The following is a 21,987-nucleotide window of genomic DNA, read 5'->3' as shown; positions in this document are numbered from 1 at the left end:
CTAAATGGCCAAGAACTCACGCGCCGAACTAATTGCATCAAACATGAGGGGGAGATCAAGAACACCAACCAGAGAGAAACTCATCACTCTCTTCAACCAAACACAAGAACCCCAAGCTGCTTGACAGCTGCAAAAGAAACAACGAGACAACAGACAACAAGGCCAGGACGCCGGCTCGGCAGAATAGTGCTGGACAGAACATTTGCCTCACCAAAGGAAAGAAAAACAAAGCCACCATCGGACCGACAAGAAGGCGGAAATCCAGCCGCAACCAAGCTTGCACGGTACAAAAGAGGCCCGCTATAAACCCACAAAACACCAACATGAAGACATCAGGCTCGTTCAGGAGACTTTATGCACCGGGCACTCCTTCTTCCGCTCAAACCATTCAACAATGCATCGCTTGTGGAATTTGCACAGACACTCCAGCCGCACCAGCGACTGCCCAACCTCGTATTCTTCCATGCAAATGGTACACTCCTGTAACCCTCCATCCTGTCCCACACAGTCCTTTTCCGTCGCCTTGAATACAACCAGACGAACGGGAACGGGTGAGGACGCCGCTGGGCTACCGCTCTGCGGGGACATGCGACCTTGTCGGCCATGGCTCTCGATACAGTCGCGGATATGTGCCTCTCGACTAGTCTCGTCCCCGTTGTTGCCCAAAGGTGGAAGCTCTTGGTCACAGATCGGACAGAGATCGCGCTCTTCGACGTGAGGCCGCCGCCACGGCGCTACCCCGAGAGACGAAGGTCGGGCTGTCGACGACACGGGCAATGAACTGGCACTCCCCGCACCCAGATACGGCAGCGGTCGAGAGGAGGCACTGGAACCCATTGAGATGGGATGGAAGCGGGAACTAGATAATGATCCGTAATCAATGGGCCTGGGCCGTTCCTGCAGCCGTGGAGCAAAGGCGCCGCCCAAGCCACCAAACGTGGTATAATCGCTTGAGCCTACGGTCCGTCGTCCTGGCCGTGAGGGAAATGTACCTGGCTGCTGCTGTCATCTGGTTAGTGGAGGGAAGCATTCCGAGAAGGCATACATTGTAAACTCACCAGGCCTCCACTGTGGGGATTTTGATTAGCGGGCGATGACACGGAATGATAAGATCGATGTCCAGATTGATTGAATGAAGTAGGGTAAGCCCCCTGCCCTATGCCCGAACGTGATTCTGCTCCCCCGCGGCTCCGAACAGTCGCAAACCCACGAGGCGGGTCTGGGTTGGGATCTGGGACGCAGGGGTTACACAGCCGCACCTCCTCCCCGCCCCCCAGGGCCGGGTTGAGGGCAGTTGGGGAGGTGGCGGCGTCATCACCTTCCAAATCAATAACCGGAGCCGCGCGCGGGGGGATCAGAGAGGAGGATGCATAAGAACGATTGGGGTCGCGCACGATGAACTGTCGGGGAATAGTAATCCGGTGGGGGGAACATGACGCACACACGACCCGGCCACATTTACGGCAGTGATGCTTCCTGTACCAAAAGCTGAACGTTGTCCCGCAAATGGGACATTTCGTCACCTCCGCATCAGGCTGCCATTGCGGCCGTGTATACTCCACGTAAGCACCAGTACCCGTCCGTGACCACGATCCCCGACGGTAGTTATCAGTCGAGCTAGATATACCCTGCGGCCGGGACTGCGGTGGGGGTGATGTTAGATCGATGGGATTGGCATAGGACGAAGGAGGAGGATTCTGGGGCGTCTGCGTTTGCGTCTGCGTCTCGAACGAGGAAAACCGGGGGATAGACCTGCTATCCATTGCTGCTGCTCGACTGCTACTACTGCTCGGCCCGGTGTCCGTCAACGGCTCGGGAACTGTACGCCTCGACCACGCATCCGCCTCCAGACTGACTATCCGTCGCTTACGATCCGACCCGCTGAGAGTGGATCGCCGTCTCTCAGTACGTCTATCTAGTGCAGGACCGGCCTCACTTGTCCGTAAATGCTCCGAGCTCGCATGAGGCCTGAGACCAGAAGAAGGCGGTGGGGCGGCGAAAGCGGCGGCTGCGGCTGCTGCGGTGGTGGTGGTGGTGGATGAAGCAGATCGGGAAGATGCCGGACTCGACAGGGACGACATGAACTGAGGGAAAGGAGCAGGCGTAGAAAAGGTCGATGCTGAAGCTGGATGTCTGCCGGAGGACGCTGCAGAGGAGACTAATCTCCGCCGTTTGGACGACGGACCGTCATTGACTGAGTGGCGCGACGAGGCCAGGATTGGGGGAGGGATAAGGCAGAACCGCGTTTCCGGGTAGCGTGTAGCAGGCGTGAATTATGAAAGGGGAGAAGACTGATTCTGGGGTACGGTCTTCTACCTGAGGAGAGAGAAAAGAAGAAGGCGGAATAATTGGCAAAAAAAAAAAACAAAAAGCAGATAGACAGTGGATGCAAAGTATTTGAAAAAAAGGAAATCAATCGAGAACGTTCGGACTTTTGGGCGTCGAAGGCAAATCTTCGGCCAGGAGGGGGGTCTCGTGACTCGGGCGATGTGAAGGAGAGAAGCACGCGCCCCGAAGAAACACCAGCACCAGTTCCTCCCTGCTGACAGCAATTTGATCAGGAAAGGGATGACCAACGCGGCTGCGAAAGGGACAAGAGACTGCCAGCCGCAAGAGTGTGTGAGATTGAGGGCGTGATGGTCAGGCGCTTTGCCGCTGGCTGACGTTCAACAAGCCGAGGATTGGCCGCGGGGCAAAATGGCGGTCCGCGAGGTGAGCTTCTTAGTTAATTAGTATTTGCTCGATTCTTTGTCTCCTCTCTCTCTCTCTCGGTGTCCGTGGGTGTGTCTGTGTGCCTCTTTTATCATCAACCACGAGGCTCGCGCCGATTCTTCCGATCAGGGATGACCGGACTAGCCAATTCCGTCAGGAGAATCTACTATCTGTATTTCTAGCCAGGTCTCGGAGAATCTAGGGACACCGTGCATATGAATTACTGATCTGGTGGATCAGCCAGCTCTGATAGTCAGGCCACCGGGGGATCTCCTCTCTTCAGTCAGAGATAGGCTGATGCTCGGGTGATGCTGCTGTTGATGATTTCACATGTCTCGTATCTCATACTGATTTTAGAACAATGGACTACAATCGCTCTATCCGCCAAGTATGGGTGTAAATATTTCACTAGCATAGTGGTTGCTATTTAGCATTATCAGCACTAATGTAAACGCCTATCCCCCATTCTCCGTTCAACTATAGTTAAATGAAATTATTGCCTAACAGTCCATACACGAAAAGAATCCGCCAACCTATACAAGATGCGACGCTGGGATTGCAGAACACAAAAAGGCCGTACCCATGCCGGAATGGCCGGGTTACAGGGGAAAGGGGTCGAAATCATGGCTGCCGTAACTGCAGGCCACGATGCAAGAGCAGGGGAGGTTTAGACAGAAGATGTGGATATGAGACAATGGTGGATACAAGAATGAAAAAACGAGGAGGGAAAGAAAAGAAATAAAAGACACACGCTGGCCAGCAGAATGCTGCAGGATCCGGTTGCTTATTTAACGGAAATCCAAACCCATATATCACAAACGCCTTTGCACATAATCCTTTTGTTGACGACACAGTGGGGAAAAGAAATTCGTCATCTCCACAGCAATGCCGATGGAAGATAGCTTCGCTTATGCTTTCAGACTGACGAGGCTGCCTTCAGTGTGCCTCATCGTCGGGGTGATGCGCTTCATCCACCAGTTCGGCGGCGCTGCCCGCAAACGATGGTTCATCCGGACTGGCTTCGTGGATATTATCCTGAGTGCGGTACTGTGCGACGTAACCCATACTGGATGGACGCTCAACACGTGTGCTTCCATCGTTTACCCGACGACTTGATGTGGTGGATGCGGTTGTGGAAGCAATGGAAAAATTGCGATCTCGGGAGGGCGAGCTGGTAGCAGTGAATGGTAACCGACCAGTGACTGAGGCCGACGGATGGAGTTGCCCGGGATTATGAACAGATGGTTCTCCGTGACCGGATTCCATTGATTGCAGAGCGGCTGTATCCGTCACCACAGAGAGAGGGTTCTGCGTCAAATTCAGCTCCTCCGGAGCCAGAGAACGTATAGAACCCTGGCGTCCGGCACCCGGTCGAGACGGAGACTGAGAGCTATGCTGAGAACCCGCGCGACTTGGAAGCTCAATGTCGCCGCCCGTTTCTACCTTGGGCAGAACAGTCTGCGTCTCCGTAGACCGCTCGTTTCCTTCACCGTCCGAATCGCGGTAATTAGCATTGGCCTCCGAGGCCTCGCGGTTCTGCTCTGTGGCGGCCTGCTCGTCAGGTTCGTCTCGGTAGGGTTCATGTTGGTCATGGAACTCTTCACTTTCGGGGAAGAGACCAGGCGGTGGTGCTCTGCTGCTGCGTACGACCTCGAAGCCTTTTCCTTTCTCCTTGGTTTTTCCACGGAACAGACTACGGAAGAAGCCGGTAGCAGAAGAAACCGGTCCAGTGGGGTCGGCTGGACCAGTCTTCAACTTGCGAGTGCCCGACTGGGATAATGGCGGCCCCCGGACTCGGTAGTAGAAGTCGACTTCACGGACCGCGTAGTCCTTGCGTGACTGCCGGGGATCATCAAGGTCAAGGTCATCTTTTGGTGCCGGAATATACGCGGGAGTAGGCGTGCCCCTTCCAGAGACCGACGGCCCTTCGATAATGTCATCATCGATGTCTCCGTAACTTGAAGATCTGTGTGTGTGCCGCGATGCTCTGCCCTTCTCTCCGGCAGATCCCATATCCACAACCTTCTTGCGAGGCCGCGGTGGCCGATAGTAAGGGTCATGCGGATGCATCGCAAAGACGGGACCGCTCTTCGGGGAGTTACTTCCTGGGGTCTGATACCCGGCAGCAAAGCCACCGGGTGTTGAGGGCGTAAAGAAACCGCTACTGTTAGCCCGACTGTGGTTTCCACCGTGCGCGCTGCCTGAATCAAAAATTGCGCTAGCCCGCCCTTCACTTGCACCAGCACGGTTCAAAAGCATCGCTGAGCTCCCGGAAAGACTGCGAGGTCTCGACCCGTCGAACTGGGATGACAGCCTGTCATCGGTGTGCGCTAGCATGGCAGCTTCCGATCCCATGCTTTGACGAGTGGCGACGCTTTGTCTGGGCACACGCCGTGACAGTTGCCGCATACCGAAAACCTTAACCAGGCCACCGCGGGTAACACCTCCTTCGTAGCCACCCGCACCGGCGAGTCGTGCAATGACTTCGATAAGGGTTTGCAAAGCGTTCAAAAAGAATCCGAAGACCATGACAAGCGCATGAAGGAACAAGATGATATAGCCAATCCATCCACGAGCGGCCTGTGAGATGCGCAATGAAGGAACAAAAACGACGCTGAGCAAGATCGTCAGGAAGCGAACGATGGAGAAGCATGCATGGTAGAGGTTCATCGACGTTGGTGACGGGAACGGTTTGAAGGCTATCAGTGTCAAGATCGACACCACCTCGCATATAGCCAGTAGTACGATCTGGGCAATGCCGGAGGGCTGTAGCGCCCCAATCGCAATACCACGAACGAACGTCAGGAATATTGGCACCAAAGCGAAGGCAGCTGCATCGTCACAGAAAGTGTTGTAAAGCGGGCCGTAGAGTAGTACGGTCGAAAGATCGTCGAAAAGGTAGGACTTCGGCCGGGTGTTCGCAATTAGCCGCACGGTCCACAGAGAGAAGGCTGCCAGAATCACTATGACCACGACTGCGAGTGCGACAGAATATGCCGGGGATTCGCTGGCAATAACCAACTGGAAAAAAGATAATGATAGGACCGGGAGCAGTAGAAAATTGAAGACGACCCGGACAATGTTCCCAACGGTGAAAGGCATGTTTTTAGATCGAAGGTCCTCCTCCGGATTATTGGCGATCTTGCGAGAGATTGAACGCAAGCCAAAAACCACCTGGATTAATAAAGTGACGACGACTAGAATTACCAGTAGCCAAACCATCATTCCCGGCCAAATATCACGCGCTGCAGGCATGCCGACATATTGATCGAGTCTGTCCAATCCGTAGGTAGCGTTGACGGCATACACACCGTCCTTGACGGGGTTTTGCTCGTTTCCGGGATCCAGGAAACTCTGATTGAACATGAGTACGGACCAAGCAACCCGGCTGATCACAGGCTGATAGAAACCAGGGTAGTTCAGGGTTAGAGAGCCGGTCAACACTGCAAACTGGATGTATTGTAGGCAGTCTCCAAATCCCGGCGTTACTAATCGCAGCACATCTTCGTCACGACCATAATTACTAGTCCAGTGGAAGGGGTCCGTAGTACCCCAAGGGCTGTAGATCGCTGCCGTTACCGTGGCGATTCCGACCAGGACAAGAATAACGAGGGGGATATAAGCCAAGGTGCTTTTCAGAGACGACCCAAGATCGGGGGTTATTGCGACGGATATACAACCGAGCTTCGTGGCAGCAGCGTCGCCAGACTTGATCACGAGTCTTGACGACAAGGTCGAAAAGTAGTATGAGGAAAGCATATCGTGTTCAATCGAGAAGGCGCGCAAAGCGGACAAGTCCGACCTATACAGCGAGGATAATGTTAGCCAGTGCGCGATACCAGTATACAACAGCGCCGAAGAAAACGGGATTCCTCACGAGTTGACATAAAAAACGGGGCCCAGGGGGCAAGACCCCTGGAAGACCGAGTCGCAGAATCTCGACGGTTCATTGTAAGGAGAAAAGCTCAGAACGTCGATTGACGACAGAAGGGTGGAGTATTTGTTGTTTGCAGTATTCAGATCCACGATCTTTCCGACAGTGTCATTCGGGTTCGACCACTGGGGGTCATCCGGCGATGGATAAGTCTCCCCGTTCGCAGTTCCCGAGACGTTGCCATAGACTGATATGTTCAGAGGGTGAAGGGAGTCGTGCTGTTTGAAAACAACGGAGACGTCGAATGGGACGAATTGTAGCTGTTGTGGTTCCGATTGAATCACAGCGGGTTCCAGACAGTTCTCAAAGTCCAGCAACACCGCAGAGGCAGGAGGTATCCAAGATATCAACAACACAACCAGCATCAAGCTAATACCACTGACCCATGATCGATCTCTGTGCCATCGCCATCGTCGCGTCGTTTGCTGATCCTGCACGAACCCGAAACCTTGGACACCCTGTCTTCTGGTCCCGACAGCTGAACCCGCATCATGGTGCCATCTCGCGTCGCAACGTACAGACATTTCGGCCATCGACAGCGAACGGGATGACCTCCTCGGGGAGGTCAGTCCCCCCGTAAATGATTCAATCCACGTTGTCCAAGCAGTATCGGAGAATGCCAATAATCCCAGGACCTCGGGTACCTGATCAGGCTCCAAGTATAACGAATGACGTTTCCCGGTCGAGATTCAGCGAATGAACGGAACGGTAGGTAGGATTAAAAACGGGCGAGGTCGGCGAGGGAAGGGGAAGCTGAAGTTGGGATGAGGGAAATGGCAGGGTGGCTTGTGGATGATGGGCTATTCGAGAACAGGAGTGGATTACTCCTCGATCTCCCCCAGGTTGGTGATGTAGGGGATGCGCACCATCACTTCGGGGGTTGGCGGGGAGGGGAATAGGCCAGGCTCGGAAGGTGAGGCAGTAAACACGGGAAGTCAGCAGCAGCAGTTGGTTAGTGGAGAGAGAGAGTAGAACGAGTGGGAAGCCCGATACGATGGGCGGTTTAGACTTTGTGCAAGGAAAAGAAAGCACCACGCCTGTGAATCTGCGACAAGGCAAAAGGGACGAAAGAAGGGAAAAGGGTTAAGAAAAAATTAAGATAGTAAAAAAGAAAAGAAAAAAAAAAAGTTGGCATGATTGGTATGCGAGGCCCCCCAGCTCGGGCTGAGCGAAAAGGCCCATCGATCCATCCACCATTAACGGGGGGGGTGGGCTTTGCTTTGCTTGCCTGGCTGACTGACTTGACTGATTGACTGCGCCGCCATGTTTGTTCTCTTTGCTCTGTGGCAGCCGGGGAGCGACGGATTCAGTTTGGGGCGGTAGCACTGCTAGTACAGTAGTTAGTTCCTAGTGGTGGGTGGCAGTGAGTGAGTCCAGTGGGTGGTGGCTTCTAAACTTGGCAACGCTAATCCTGAGGAACCAAGTCCCAAAGTCAGCCAAAAAGGCAACCCACCCATTCATCCATCCATTACTTACTAGTTATCCGCACACAGAACCTGATCTACCGGCCGGAGGAGTATGTCTCTTTTTTTGTTAGTGAGTATCATCTGACTGCTAGTTGGTTAATCGCTAGTATTCTAGTATAGTTGGTAACTACGGAGTATCTACAAGCTGCTAACCCCAAAAGAGGCTCATGCTGAACGGTTGTCTCACCCCTCAGTCACTAAAATCACTCCAAGTATCATGGTCAACGAATTATTACTTGACAACTATTATTATGTGTCGTTCATTCATATTTGCTAATACCGCCTATTTTGCGCTTCCTTGTTTCGCAGCCACACCGTGGGCTCGGATCAACCTAGCTTAGCTACTGAATAAGTTAGGTATTGCTTGGGAATGAATGATGAGATGGCATCAGCCCCATGAAGGACCAAATGATTCGGCAGTGGAATATGACGGGCGGACGAAAGGTCGAATCCGGAAACAGAGCTGGGGAGCTGAGTCGGCTTTTCCTGACTGATGGCCCATGGTCGTGTAACATACCACTCACTCACTTATCGTCAAAGCCAGGGAAGAAGGAAGCCGGAAAAGGCTAGGATCCCTTACTTGTCACTGCCGATTCAATGCCAATACAACCCTCTGATCGCATCCCCTTCCATACTGCACAATGATGAATTCGATCTCCTACTAGTATCCGACCACAATGGTTGAAATAATTCCTTTGCTGGTTTCGTCTGTCCAAATTATGGGACTTCAGTTCCCATGGGCTCTCACTGAGACTTCAGCTTCTAGACCTTTCTACTATGTGGGCTGCCAATGAGCCAAGACACTGAGAACCCGAGACAGTCGAACAATGTAGCCCTATACAACCGATATACATGATGACAGGTGGGGATCCGGGCGTCGGGATTCAGCCATGTCCCAGATTAGTGCACAATTCGCCACTGGTAGTTGCGCTAGTTAGCTGCTCATCTAGATGAGTCAGGAAAAACGACCTTTAGTTAGTTCCGCCTGGTTAGTATGTACTCCTTTGGACGATAACACGTAGTAGTATAGATAGCCATAAAGTGGAAAGAGTAGCTGCTGCCATCCGGAAAAGGATAGCTTGATTAGCTCGCGAAATACAGCTAGAGCAACAACCCAGCAAACTGCCATTAATACTCGGGATAGTCTGAAGCAGTCCACAGCCAAGTTTTCTCCCAACTCTCAATGATCATCTTCGACGTACGGGTGTCTATGGATCTCAAATCATTGGGTAAGCTATCGACGGTTGATCCCTGTGACCGGTCCTTGCATCTCCCGGAGGCTGTGCCACCGAAGGAATCAATGGCTAGCAAAACAGTGATATCGCTCTGCACCGGTATAGATCTGTTCGTTTATTCCCTTTCTCAAAAGCACGCGTAGTCTTCCCTTTTTTGTAGCTATTAAGGGGCGGGAAGAGGCCAGGAAAAATAAAATGTAGTTGCCTAACCGCGGTAGAACTGCCCCCCTGTGGTGAACAATTGACACGTTTCGCCAAAGCTTAGCACGAGTATGGTCAGTGGAGAGAGCGTCAGCAAGAATTCTTTTCAAGCCGAACTAGAAGTTAGCAATCCTAGCTAAATCGCTGGGCTGGTATTAAGTTGAAGACATGTGTCGCGCGAGGTACGTGAAGGTGGAGCGCGTCACCAAATTCATGCTTTCTCAGAGGGGGAAATCGCAAAAAAGGGAGCAACTGGTTGGTATGTGGGGGGAGTAAACATCCCACTCCGAACTATCTATATTTTCGCCCCCTCCAAAAATCTATATTTTTGAAAGGATTAAGTGACTTACTCAGTCATGAGAGGTCGTATACTTGTTAAGTACGTAGCAGACTATATTCGGGTTAGCAAATTGAGTTGCGATAAGCATGAGCAGCGAGGCTCCGGAATTGTAAAAAAGTTCCTGACCAATCTGAGAGGTGCAACAACTAAAGGATTCATGTACTCCGATGCTTCCCTGTCTATATCCACGAACTGTGTGCTACAGTAGTAGTGTCTAGTAAGGTTGCATTGGAAGATTTTAGCCTGCTACCTTATTTTCTAACAGGACAGTACAAAGCGTCACGTTCTTGAGCCGATGATTGGTCGATAAGGTCGATAGATCTCCCCAATCTCGACTAGTAATGACTAACTAAGTCATTCCCTGGCAGCCCGTGATGTTGTACGACCGGTCGCCATGCACGGCTAACATACATGCATGCGAGGTGTTGGCCGGCATCGATGAAAACGGAAAGCCGAGGCTTGGGCCCCCAGCCCAACACAACTACTTACTACAAAGTACTTACTACTACTTACTCGATATGAGGGTCTACATCAAGACGTATGGGCGAACTTGTAACTACTAGCCTCGTATCAATATATCTCGGTTGTCTACTATGGAGTGGTAGCGATTAGGGAGGATGCGCTGTAGTATAGGTATAAAAGTTACATACTAGGAAAATAGAGGAACATGTTCATTTAGTATATAAACTCGAACTGCTAATTTGATTTGCTATACTGTTTTAGATTATTTTTATATTGTTCGGAGACATACTCGATACATCAATGATACTCCAGAGTGGAGACTTGAGATAGTTGCTAAGTTCAAAGATGATGCCACTCCGGCAAATGTCATTACCGATTATGTCTGAATTTAGTTCCCTACCGAGTACTACTGTCATTGTTCTATATCCTATTTTAACGAGTTATATCACTGGTCAATCGCTTAGTCGTACGTAGTATTACTCCGTTGTACTAACTACTATTACTATATAGTAGGGGCGGAGTACCTAACAGAAGCGAGCTCTCAGCGCCAAGAAGCCAATGGGGGCGCGGAAAATAGTGCGGTCAAGCTTTCATCGTTGTAGGATGTTGTTCCAAGTAAATAGGTTCATTAGTTGACTAGTGGATGGTGTTGACCCATAATCTGCGACGGCTGGGTACTAAGTTGCCGCCCTGAACATCAGTCCCTACGATGAAGCTCATTCGTTGATGTGCCTGAGCGGCAAAGGATTGCTCAAATAATTGGCTTTGCTTTGATCGACCGAGGGACTCTCAGGGACTGGGGATAGCGCGACGGACCTCCGTAGCGAAGGCGGGAAATGATTGACCGGAAATGAGATCATTAAATTTCCCCCCTTAGGTGAGGGTCCTCAATCTCCAAATCTCTAGGCAGTAGTAATTATATGATAACTTGTGACTCTGTCAATGGTCTGTGTAGCTTCGAGGGAGGAAGCAGTTGCGATTTTACTGGGATATTCTATGGGACCATCAGTATAACTATGTAAGTATGAAATGCATGCTGGCACGAATTTCATACCAGACAAACAATGATTATACGTGCGGCATTTGAATTTCTTGGCAGTCCTGCATGTCCAGTGAGCTGATCGTATACTTGTTAGGGTCCTATGGGCACCCGCCCCTGTTATCTACATGCAGACAAGAAGTACAATTGCCATCCATGTAGGGTAAATTGGTGGTCAGAAGAGAAAAGCTCCGTCTGTGTAATTGATGAACGACACTATTCGAAACTTCTAGCTGAGAGTTTCAGTTTTGCCACCGACAGCTGCAGGGTTGAGAAAACCAGCTCAGCAAATGTCGGGGAAAATACTGTACATTAAGTACTACTTCTCGATCACCCTTCCTTATGGGCTATCGACTTACAACAGTGCTGTGGTGATGCCCTTTTCTCACCACCATCAGCACCACCAACCCCCTAGCAGCGGGAGGCACCTACCTATCTAACAATCTACTTAACTCTTGTCCGGCTTTTCCCAAAACCCTCCCTCAAGCAGACCAAGCGTGCAAGGTTCGCCGGGGGCTCGTCAGCGGCCCACCGAGCAATCAGCAGCCTCACCAAAAGGGGACTAGGGGCGCGCGGGGCCAATCCCGAGAGGGACTAGGGTCGTTTCAAGCTGAGGGTCGGGGCCAGCCAACGGAACGCACTGGGGGTGTGGGCTCCAATCACACATGCCACACCAGATTGATCGGTTTCTCTGATAACAGGGGGTTGTGTTTCTATTCGCTTTGATTCATCTCCAGTCCACGTCAGTTTCAACCTGCGGTTTGGGTTGTGCTCCCTCGGGCAGTTAATAATAGCAGTGATCTTGGGATGATTTTACCGCCAATGTCTGTCGACGGAGTATCTTCCTGGCTCGATGATGCTAAAAACAGCCCTCGGCTGGGATCGAGCATTCCCTTACCCGGATGGCTTGCAAAGGAAAATAGCCGACCGGAGAGGCGGTGCACAAGAATGTTGCCAGTATTTCCCAAATAATATTGAGAGGACCCAGTTGTGGCCCCTGCAGTTTTAACGGATAGATAGCTGTTGACCTGCCATTCCTTTCCTGCTTTTATGCCCCGATTCCTGGTCCCCACGTGATTGACTAGTCAATGGTTCGCTGCTTCGTCTCAAATACAGTACTACTGGCTGGCTGATTTATTTACTTACTCCATCCTTGGGAGGAATGAGTACTAGTATAGTATGGTATAGTAGTACGTAGTAGTAACCATTCGCCCCCATCACTGTGGCATTCGTAAGCCCCAAAAGTAAGACAGAGGCAGAGAGAGAGAGAGAGAGAATGGAAGGCAAAAAATAGAAAGAAAAAGAGAGGTCAAGCATCCATTGTCAACGTTTATTTGACAGTCTAGAACGGAAGAACCCATACTACAACCTCCAAAAAGGCGGGTACCGACCACGTTGGCCGGGATTCCTGATTGTAGTAGCCCAAGGATTGGTGAGGTGGATTGAAGAATCGCAACCAGTGGAACAAAACCACTGCGGAGATCCTCCCTCTCCCTAGCCTGCCTGAGGTACCCGTCCCTCGGTCGGAGAGAGGTTTAATAGCACGGGGTCGTACCATCACTCGTCCACATGTTCCTGAATGTTTGTGATCTTCTTTTTTTCCCTTCCTTCTCTCTCTCTCTCTCTCTCTTCCTTCTCCCCCCTTTCCTTCCCTCTGCTTTGACTGCTCTGTCCGTGGCTGGAGCATTGCTCTCCCCTCCATATCTCGCAACTAGCTGCTGGAACAGCTTTAGTCCCTACCCCGTCTCTCCCTTGCTACAATCAACCCCCCCGTCTCTTCTGCGGAGTACAACAACCGGGCGGGCTGAGCTATAGTTCCCTACTACTATCGCACATCGCCTTCAGAAGCTGCGAAGCGCCGAGCCCACTCGCGCTGGCGTTTACAGATACACCACTCTACCTTGGAGTTCATTGGTTAGTTTGGCTACTGCCTTATGCCCCTCTATCTAACCCCTGAAGCTTCCAAGCTCAGATACTACTTACTAGCTTCCCCCTTTGTTACAGCGCCGTTCCTGAATGGTCATTTAATTGATTGGTTTTGGTAGATCGCTCGTCTCCGAGTCCCACCAGACAGCGTAGGTAATCGCACCGGTCCTGCTAGCAGTGTCATACAATCGGCCCCGTGTACTTGGGTAATTGCTCTGCACACACCCACTTCTGGTGTTTGTTATCCGCTAGCTTGTTCTTTCTCACGCCGCGCGTCCCTGTCGCATATTGAGCCTTGTGTGCGAACACTAAGAAGTTCGAGCGAGTCACTTGTCCCACCAACCGCCACTTCCTCCCTTCCTACTTCGGTACCCGAGATTCTATCTTGCCTCGACGACTGCCATTACTTACGCGCGATAAGGTGTATTCGATTACGCTCCGTATTTACACTTACCGAGCTGTCAACAATAGTCCTGCTTTGTCGATCTTCCACCTGCGCACACGTACCTGCGAGATTGGCGGAGAATACGGACGGACAGGCGCCGCATATACTTCATCAACCCATCCTGAATTTCCTGCGATGCTCAATAGCAGGCCGTATCGTATCTCGGAAACGTACCTACTTTGAAATCCACCGATATGTCTACATCTACCGAGGATCCCTTTGCCTTCATCGCGAACGAACAGAAGCCCGCGCCGGCCAAGAAGCCGCATTGGAGAGATAAACTGTTCTCAAAGGACAAGCGGGCCAAGGGCTCTACAGACCAGCAGATAGAGGCTTTCCTCGCACCTACTCGCTCGAAATCCGTATCCTACGGAGCGAGTCAGACTACGCCTCCGCGATTGGATGCCACCCAAAAATGGCCGTCTGCCCACGATGTCCTCAGTGCGGCTTCGTTGAACCCTGCCCTTCATGATGCTCCCCCGCCCGTGGACTTCACGAAACCACCCTTCAAGAGTCGTCGGAAGGGGTTGACGGTCAAGTTCAGTGCCCATACTCCCGAATTGATTGGAGAAGGGGGTGATGAGACTGACAAGCCGACAATTGAGATCTCCTTATGTCGTAATAACCAGAATAGCCACAGTCCCAGTATGGTGGATGACTTTGGTGATCGCCAGCCAAAGCTTCCTCAACTTCGTCTGGACACTTCGTTTGGTGACTTCAGTGCCCCGGCGCCGCAGCAGAGAGATGCGCAGAAGGGGACACGTATAGAGGACTGGAAGCCGCTGTTGCTACAGAACCCTCAGGACGCTGATTTCCTTATGACACTGAACCTGGGAGAAAGAGGCTCCCGCTTATCATTCCGTGCTTCACCCGAGTCCCATTCGTTTGCCCAACGGATACGAGACAAGATGCAAGCTGAGGAGGGACGTGCTTTGCAGCACCGAATGCCAGATCCACCCTCCCCTGCAGATGAAGCAGGGGTGCAAAGTCCGGCGGAGGCTGTTCCTGACAGCCCGAGTTCAACCTATGAGACGCCTCCCCTTTCGGAGACAGAGCCCAGCCCGCCCGAGAATCCGTTTCGAGAACCCCAAGTCCCTCCTCACATCGATCGCAGTCCAGTTGATCGCAGCCCTGAAACCCCGGTCCTTCCTTCTATACTCTCTCCTGGCGGAAGTGCCCAAAGCCTTTCTCCTCCAAAACGGCAGATCATACCCAAGATGGCGGAACAACCTGACGCCCCTTCTCCTCCAGCCAGCAGGGATAGCCGCGATACTCCCCGGAATCCTCAGGCTCCAAAGTTTACATTGCGGTCTGTTGCTAATCAACTGGGTGACACGGCTTTCACTGATCTGAAAGCGTACATGGCGCAGTTTAAAGGCTTGATCCAAGCCTCTGCGGAAGAAGCCAAGCCCATCCAGGACACCTCTCTGTCTGAATGGGTGAGAGCTGAAGTGTGGTGGTTTCTGCGGGGAAAGAAACGTCTCGAGGTTTATGCACGGTCACGCCCCTCCAGCTCTGGCACACGGTCACCCCTTCTCAGCTCTACAGAAAGCGCGAAGCAAGCCATAGTGGATCTTGCTAAGGCCTTATGGATCAATGAATATGTCGTCCCACAACATGATGAGGTAACCCGCTATGGCGCAAGGAGTATTGATGCTGTGATTGCAGTAGCCAACACAACCGGGAACGCACAATTGGCCGATCTCCTTACCCTACACCAGGCGATCATGAACCATACTCGCTCATTAGCCATGTCTATCAAGCGGAACAACATCCTTGTGGCTATTGCATCCCAGGGCGATTCCGCCATACCAGTTGACACTAGTGTTTGGATGCGATATCCATCTTTCGCTCTGGACGTGGCTGCGGTCCTCTCAGGTACAGTAACAAGCTCGCTGCTGGCGGACACGGCAGGAAAGGGGCCTTCCTTTGTGCAAACAATGCCACTCAGTGATACTAGTCGCTATTTCAGCTACGGGACCATGTTTGTGAATGTTCTCGTCAGCTCCAATGAAGATGACATGCCGAAACTGTCTATGCCATGCGCATTGTCCATAATACGTGATCGTGCTGACTGGTATGTCTTCGCCGCGATAACCAGCCAGAATGAACTTGTCAATGTCATGATCCAGTCGGACAAGAAAAAGGGCCCTACATGGGACAGCGTGGACTGGCTAGTCCGGTCACATTCGATAAGGGTGAAGCTGCCGCGTGGATTTGTGTTGGAGGTCGCGTTCCAGGAGGATGACTTCAAGAATATCTGGAACATTGTCCAGTACACCCGCAAGACCGAAGCAAGCCTGCAGGCTGAATCGGGTGAAACAGTGATTTTCGAAAACACTCTGAAGTCATTCCAGTATATGGACCCTGGAACGCCAAAAGCCTTCCCAGCCGATCCCATTGAGCGGTGTCGGCTTCGACTCTTCGAAAAGACCATCACTCTGACTGAGGGCACTGGCAGTAGAATTGTGCATCAAGGGTTTCGTCTTGCGGTACTCACAAGCCCAAAGGTCAAGACTCTTAGCAGTGTGCGTCATACCATTGGGTCCGGCGCACCAGTTGTTTTCGGTCTGCTCCGAGGTGAAGATGGAGCACCAGCCCTTCTACTCAAGGTCAAGGAGGAAGGAAGGACCCGGTCTATGGTGATGACGTTCTATGAATCGGAGGATCGCACAAACATGCATTCCTTGCTTCTGGGTATCCAGCCTAAGGGAAACGAGGTTAAGTCACCTGAGATCCCAATCCGTGCATACACCGTCCAACAGCCTGCCGATCGTAACACTGGGCAGCCAGCAAAGGATCATATTCAATTTCCTGCCGGTACAGTCTCGATCATTGACCGTGAGCACACACATGTTGAGCATGGGTACGGTCCGACGGTGCTATCTGAGAATCTACGTGCTTTCATCGCAACCGAATGGGGATCTGTCACGGATCGGATCAATCTCGGTATGCTTTCCAGATCATTATTGAGAACTTCGCTAACGATATCCTAGGGCCCGGTGAGCTGAAACTGGGACTTGATGTCAACAACCGGACGGGGCTTAGCCTGTACCGACCTGGGCAGAAGGACTGGACTGTGTCCGTTGCTGAGAATCTAGTGCTACCAGAGATGCCAGATAAGATAACAGATTTCTTGAAAATCGCCACGGCCAAACCAATGATTCGACGATTCGACTTTGCATCTGTACAAGGTAATATACCATGCTCTTTACATCGGCCTGAAACGACTTGACTGATATGCCTCTCAGATCTTCATATGTTCGAACGAGCTGTGACGGGCTACCAGGTGCTTTTTGACAGGTATGCATAAGTCAGATTTGTTGAAAGAGGCCATAACTAATACTGGGAATGTAGTGTGGCTACCTCGTTCGCCATCTCACGACGCCGAATGGTTGTCCCGATCACTAAGAAGTGGGAATCCAGCCTGGCTCGAATCCAAGTGATCAAGCGCGACAGAATTGTGCAGCTGGTAGTCTTCTTCAGTGACTTCCATCATGGAAAGTGCATGAACTTCGTTCTCAAAGGCACCGACACCCTGGAAAGCTTCGGGAAAGCTGGCAAGTTTGGGGTTCGGATTGTGGATGCCAAATTTGCTCTGCCGAAGACTGAAGATGACCCGGCATCGGACTTTGTATCTCTGGACTCTCCGGATTACCCAATGGAGCACGACGACATTTCAATTGCTTTTGACTCTGAAGCAGGTATGCCGAGTGATCCCTTGCTATTGCGCATGTCTGGTGTTGATACTGATATCCTATAGATCGGACGAATTTCCATGCGGCTGTGCCCGGATCAGTCCGTGAGCCGTCGAGGATGAGCTCTCTGCGTCGTTAGGCTTAATCTGAGTCCGACTGTCACTGTTTTGCAGTATCCATTTCCTACTTGTGCACTCATCCATCCATCCATCATCACCTCGCCCACCAGTCGGCCCACGCGTCACGTGCCCGTTATCCGATGCGGAGCAGCCTCTCCCCCTCTTCGGCTCCCCTTCCCCACTCTTCCTGAGTCACGACAGCAAATCTCCGAATGGCGAATGGCCGGCATTCCCGACTGTGTCCGCGCGGCCTAACGTTTCTTCTTTTCATCTTTTCTCATCATCACCATGGCTCCCGCTAATCGAGAAATGGGCGCCTCCACGCGCGCTCTTCATGTCGACGATGCCCTGAATGTCGTCACGGATGTGGCTCCGCCAATTCACGTGGCCACTACTTTCCGCTACTCCGACAACCCCGATGACTTAGTGCCCTGGGCCGACCGCAGTGGGGTAAGTGTCTTACTCCCCGAATGCACTCCGAGCTCAATGCTAACTGTGCTTCCGTGTCTAGGATCAGAAGGACAACACAGCTCACGTCTATTCTCGGTTGACCGCCCCTAATTATACTCGGTTTGAAGCTATCTTGTCTTCACTCCTCAATGGAAAGGCCATTAGCTACTCCTCGGGGTTGTCAGCTTTGCACGCGGCGCTAGTCCTGCTCAAACCCCGCCGGATTGCCATTGGAAACGGTTATCACGGATGCCATGGCGTGATCTCTCTGTTCAGTCGCCTCACTGGACTTCAGAAGCTAGACCTGGATTGTCCTGCCGAGCAATTGGAGGCTGGCGACGTGATTCATCTGGAAACTCCGGTCAATCCCGAGGGAACCGCCTTCAATATCGAAGCGTATGCTCAAAAGGCTCATTCTCGTGGCGCGTACCTGATTGTTGATGGCACATTCGCCCCGCCCTTCCTCCAAGACCCGTTCGAATGGGGTGCCGATTTGGTGATGCACTCGGGGTCCAAGTATTTTGGCGGACACAGTGATGTTCTTTGCGGAGTTCTTGCCACACAGCGTGAGGATTGGGCGAAACAACTGCTTGAGGACCGGGTCTTCCTGGGCAGTGTGATGGGAAATATGGAGAGCTGGTTAGGCGTTCGCAGCTTGCGGACTCTGGAAGTCCGAGTGCAGCGCCAGAGCCAGAACGCAACCAGCCTTGTATCCTGGCTGAACGATGCACTGCGTGCGCCCAGCCCCGCTCCGGATAGCGACGAAGCTGTGGTTCAGCGTGCCCTCGAGCAGGTCTTCCACGCCAGCTTGCAGAAGGAGGACGAGTCTTGGCTGTTGAAGCAGATGCCCAATGGGTTCGGACCGGTCTTCTCGATCACCATGAAGACGGAGGATTTTGCCCGGAAGCTCCCGAGCAAGCTGGCATTTTTCCAGCATGCCACCAGTCTTGGAGGAGTGGAAACGTTGATCGAGTGGCGGACAATGTCGGACGCGACTGTGGATCGCCGGTTGCTGCGCATCAGTGTCGGGTTGGAGAACTGGGAAGATCTCCGGCAGGATCTGGTGACCGCGTTCAAGGAATTAGTCGAGGGTAAATAATGACTGAATTGAACGATCTCATAGATATGCCCTGGCAGTCCACATGATGTTTAAATTGGTAATCTCATGATCTCCGCGTAGTACTGCTTGCTTAGTTGCAAAATCAACTCCGTACCTAACTACCAACTGGACAATCCCACCGGCGCGGCACCACCACTCTTATCATCCACATCCTTATCAGCAGACCCCGCACGCCCGCCTTTGTTTTCTCCTTACTTAGTATCTTTCTCCCCTCCTCAATCCCACCCTCAATAAAACCAACCAACCAACAAACAATATTCATCAACTCCCTAATATTCTAAATTACCCACAACATGTCCTCTGAAGAGAATACAACATTCCAAATCCACTACTTCGCCTCCGCATCCACCTACACAGGCAAACAATCCGAACGACTCCCCGCCCCCTTACCGCTGCCGAAACTCTTCGATACCCTTGAGTCCATGTACCCTGGGATTAAGGAGAAGGTGTTGAGTAGTTGTGGGGTGAGTTTGGGGGATGAGTATGTTGATGTTGAGACTGATGGGGAGGTGGTTATTAAGCCTGGGGATGAGGTTGCGGTGATTCCGCCGGTTAGTTCGGGGTGATCAACGGTCTACTCCTATTGGAATGAGTTATCTTGGTTACTTGGGTAGGTAGGTAGGTAAGTAGTTTGTGGGGTATTGGTTTTGTGTGTCTGTTTTTGGCTGATTATTATTTGTATAGGCATAGGTATAGGTACATGCGCTGGCTGGTAGGGGGTGGGAAGTCTGGAGTATTAGGGTGGACTTGCTTGGATGTATATGATTGAAGTGGGAAAGGGACATAGGAAAGAGATCAATGAAGGGACAGAATGTAAGGGGATAGATTAGGGGATGGGGGTTGTCACCACCGTCAACATCAACATCAACATCAACATCAATATTAGCATTATCAGCGCCATCACCATCGTCATTGTCTTCAGCATCATCGTCTTCAGCATCATCTAACCATCCAACTTCTCCACACCCGCCGCCTTCTTCTGTCTCCAAAGTACGAGTCCGCAAACGCCTGAGAAGAAGAACATGATGCTGCGCACATTCATCCTCATTAGCATCCAACCGACTCCATAAACCACACCCAGGGGGAGGTTACTCACCACATAGCAATACACAACCCCCAAATCGACTTCGCCTCCAAACACACCGACTTACTCGCTCCAATCCACGCCGTATAGTTCACCGTCCCGCCACTCAGATCCTCCAAATAACTGCTCAGATGCGTGGCAAACGTATACGCCGATGATCCGCTTGACCCGTCGCTGCTGAGCTTGTTGCATTGCAGATAGGAGAGTGGCTTGCCGATGATGACTGATACCACGATCACGGCGATGAGGAGGAGGGTGTCGAGGATGGCGGAGATTAGGAAGTGTAGGATGTTGTCGAGGAAAAGGATCGTTGTGATGAAGCTGTATATTACTGCGATGCTGGTCTGGTTTCCGTTCAAGGGTGGTTAGAGGGGTGGATGTTGCGTGGGTAGAAATTGGGGGAAAGGACGTACCACTGTGATCGTCCCGATGAAGATGGCTGGGGGCGTGGCGTCATTGGAGACGATCTCGGCGATGAAGTTCGCTGTTAGTCCGATTATGGCGATGAGTGAGCAGAGCTGGATGATGCGCGCGCAGACGAAGGTTGCGCCGAGGAGTCCGTGGGGTGCCATTTTCTTTTTTCTTTTTCTTGATGGCAGTTGTAGCGGCTAGGGTGAATAGATGTGTGTATTATAGAAGGGATGGCTTGATGCCGCACTTTGCCAGTGAGATGGGTTGTAAGAGAAGAGAGAGTGTGTGCTAGCCAAATGGCCGTGATTAATACGTATGCAAACACAACAATTGAGCTCAAACAATGATACAAAGGAGTGTAGTAGCACAATTCCAATTCAAAGGAATGTATAAGACAATGGCAAAGAAGACTGAGAGAGACCGTGAGTTTTCGCTGTTTGACTTGAGTGTAGACAAAGCAAATCCACGACGAGAACCACTCTCTTTAAATATCTATCTTTCCAAGCACCTATCCAAACCATGAAGCTAGGTGAGACTACACGGCACAGAACCTCAAGTTCCAGACCCAGACAAATTTAGCTACACTCGTGCCGTGTTCTAGATCCGACCGATGAGGATGCATTGGATCTTGGTTGCTGAGCTCTCATTGCGTGATGAAGCGCCGACGGGACGGTAGAGCTCTGTCCAGACCTGTTTAAGGAGCGCTTTGTTTGGAGAAGGTGAAGCGAGCGCTTAATTCATACATAGCTAGCTATCAAAAGGACGAGCTCAGGTATGTGCGCGGTAAAGAGCTAGGGCTGCACCGGGATGGGTCTACTCCACACCGGCGCTTGGAGATGCCATAGCGGGAACGTTCCTGGCCAACGACCCACGAGAGCTTAATTGAACCTGAGACGACTGGCGTGTGGATGATTGGCGCGGAGGGTATTATTGGAATTTGATTACAGTGGGGAGAGGGACATGCTCAGCCTCATTCCATCTATTACTATTACTATCAGAGGGTCAGTACGCCGTACTTGGAGGAAGTGGGATGGGAGGCGCCTGCAATGCAGATCGCGCTGTCGCCGTCCAGCTGCTCGGGAGTGTCCTCTGTGGAGCTTTCTATATTAAGGATATGCGGGTAGATTGATTGGGATCGTTTCGTGGAGAAGCGCATTGATTCAGGGTATATCCCGTACCTGCAGTGAAGGATTGTAAGCGGGATGTTGGGGTGATAGGTATTGGCTGAGAGGGAGCGGCAATATTCCTGGAGATGGTCTTGTAGTAGATCTGCTGCTACTTTCCCGTTTCTGGGGAGGTGCTCAAGCTGCTAATGTTGTCGGCGTCTGGATATGTCTTGTAGGTT

General features: G+C 51.7%; 6 protein-coding genes across 6 annotated transcripts; 3 read left to right on the top strand and 3 right to left on the bottom strand.

The window, feature by feature from the left end:
• Nucleotides 1-342: 342 nt before the first annotated feature.
• AtWU_03667 (phosphatidylinositol-3-phosphate-binding ubiquitin-protein ligase) lies at nt 343-2,081 on the bottom strand (the record flags this gene model as incomplete). Its single annotated transcript, XM_035498779.1, has 2 exons — nt 343-1,002; nt 1,059-2,081. The coding sequence occupies 2 exons, from the start codon at nt 2,079-2,081 to the stop codon at nt 343-345; spliced, it is 1,683 nt and encodes a 560-aa protein (XP_035354672.1).
• Nucleotides 2,082-3,648: 1,567 nt separating this feature from the next.
• AtWU_03666 (uncharacterized protein) lies at nt 3,649-7,179 on the bottom strand (the record flags this gene model as incomplete). The annotated part of the gene is made up of 2 exons (XM_035498778.1): nt 3,649-6,514; nt 6,590-7,179. The coding sequence occupies 2 exons, from the start codon at nt 7,177-7,179 to the stop codon at nt 3,649-3,651; spliced, it is 3,456 nt and encodes a 1,151-aa protein (XP_035354671.1).
• A 6,775-nt stretch (nt 7,180-13,954) lies between these two features.
• On the top strand, nt 13,955-17,597 carry AtWU_03665 (uncharacterized protein; the record flags this gene model as incomplete). Its single annotated transcript, XM_035498777.1, has 5 exons — nt 13,955-16,709; nt 16,757-16,954; nt 17,012-17,063; nt 17,118-17,464; nt 17,524-17,597. The coding sequence occupies 5 exons, from the start codon at nt 13,955-13,957 to the stop codon at nt 17,595-17,597; spliced, it is 3,426 nt and encodes a 1,141-aa protein (XP_035354670.1).
• A 268-nt stretch (nt 17,598-17,865) lies between these two features.
• On the top strand, nt 17,866-19,126 carry AtWU_03664 (cystathionine gamma-synthase; the record flags this gene model as incomplete). Its single annotated transcript, XM_035498776.1, has 2 exons — nt 17,866-18,027; nt 18,089-19,126. 2 exons carry the CDS (start codon nt 17,866-17,868, stop codon nt 19,124-19,126), a joined length of 1,200 nt encoding a protein of 399 aa, XP_035354669.1.
• A 314-nt stretch (nt 19,127-19,440) lies between these two features.
• On the top strand, nt 19,441-19,837 carry AtWU_03663 (MoaD/ThiS family protein; the record flags this gene model as incomplete). The annotated part of the gene is made up of 2 exons (XM_035498775.1): nt 19,441-19,698; nt 19,832-19,837. 2 exons carry the CDS (start codon nt 19,441-19,443, stop codon nt 19,835-19,837), a joined length of 264 nt encoding a protein of 87 aa, XP_035354668.1.
• Nucleotides 19,838-20,090: 253 nt separating this feature from the next.
• On the bottom strand, nt 20,091-20,803 carry AtWU_03662 (uncharacterized protein; the record flags this gene model as incomplete). The annotated part of the gene is made up of 3 exons (XM_035498774.1): nt 20,091-20,175; nt 20,244-20,575; nt 20,645-20,803. 3 exons carry the CDS (start codon nt 20,801-20,803, stop codon nt 20,091-20,093), a joined length of 576 nt encoding a protein of 191 aa, XP_035354667.1.
• Between the last annotated feature and the right edge of the window lie 1,184 nt (nt 20,804-21,987).

This window comes from Aspergillus tubingensis (assembly GCF_013340325.1).
Source record: "Aspergillus tubingensis WU-2223L DNA, scaffold_5, whole genome shotgun sequence".
In the NCBI taxonomy this organism is placed as follows: domain Eukaryota; kingdom Fungi; phylum Ascomycota; class Eurotiomycetes; order Eurotiales; family Aspergillaceae; genus Aspergillus; species Aspergillus tubingensis.
Note: the sequence above shows the minus strand (reverse complement) of the source record. Positions and strands in the feature narration are given on the sequence as shown.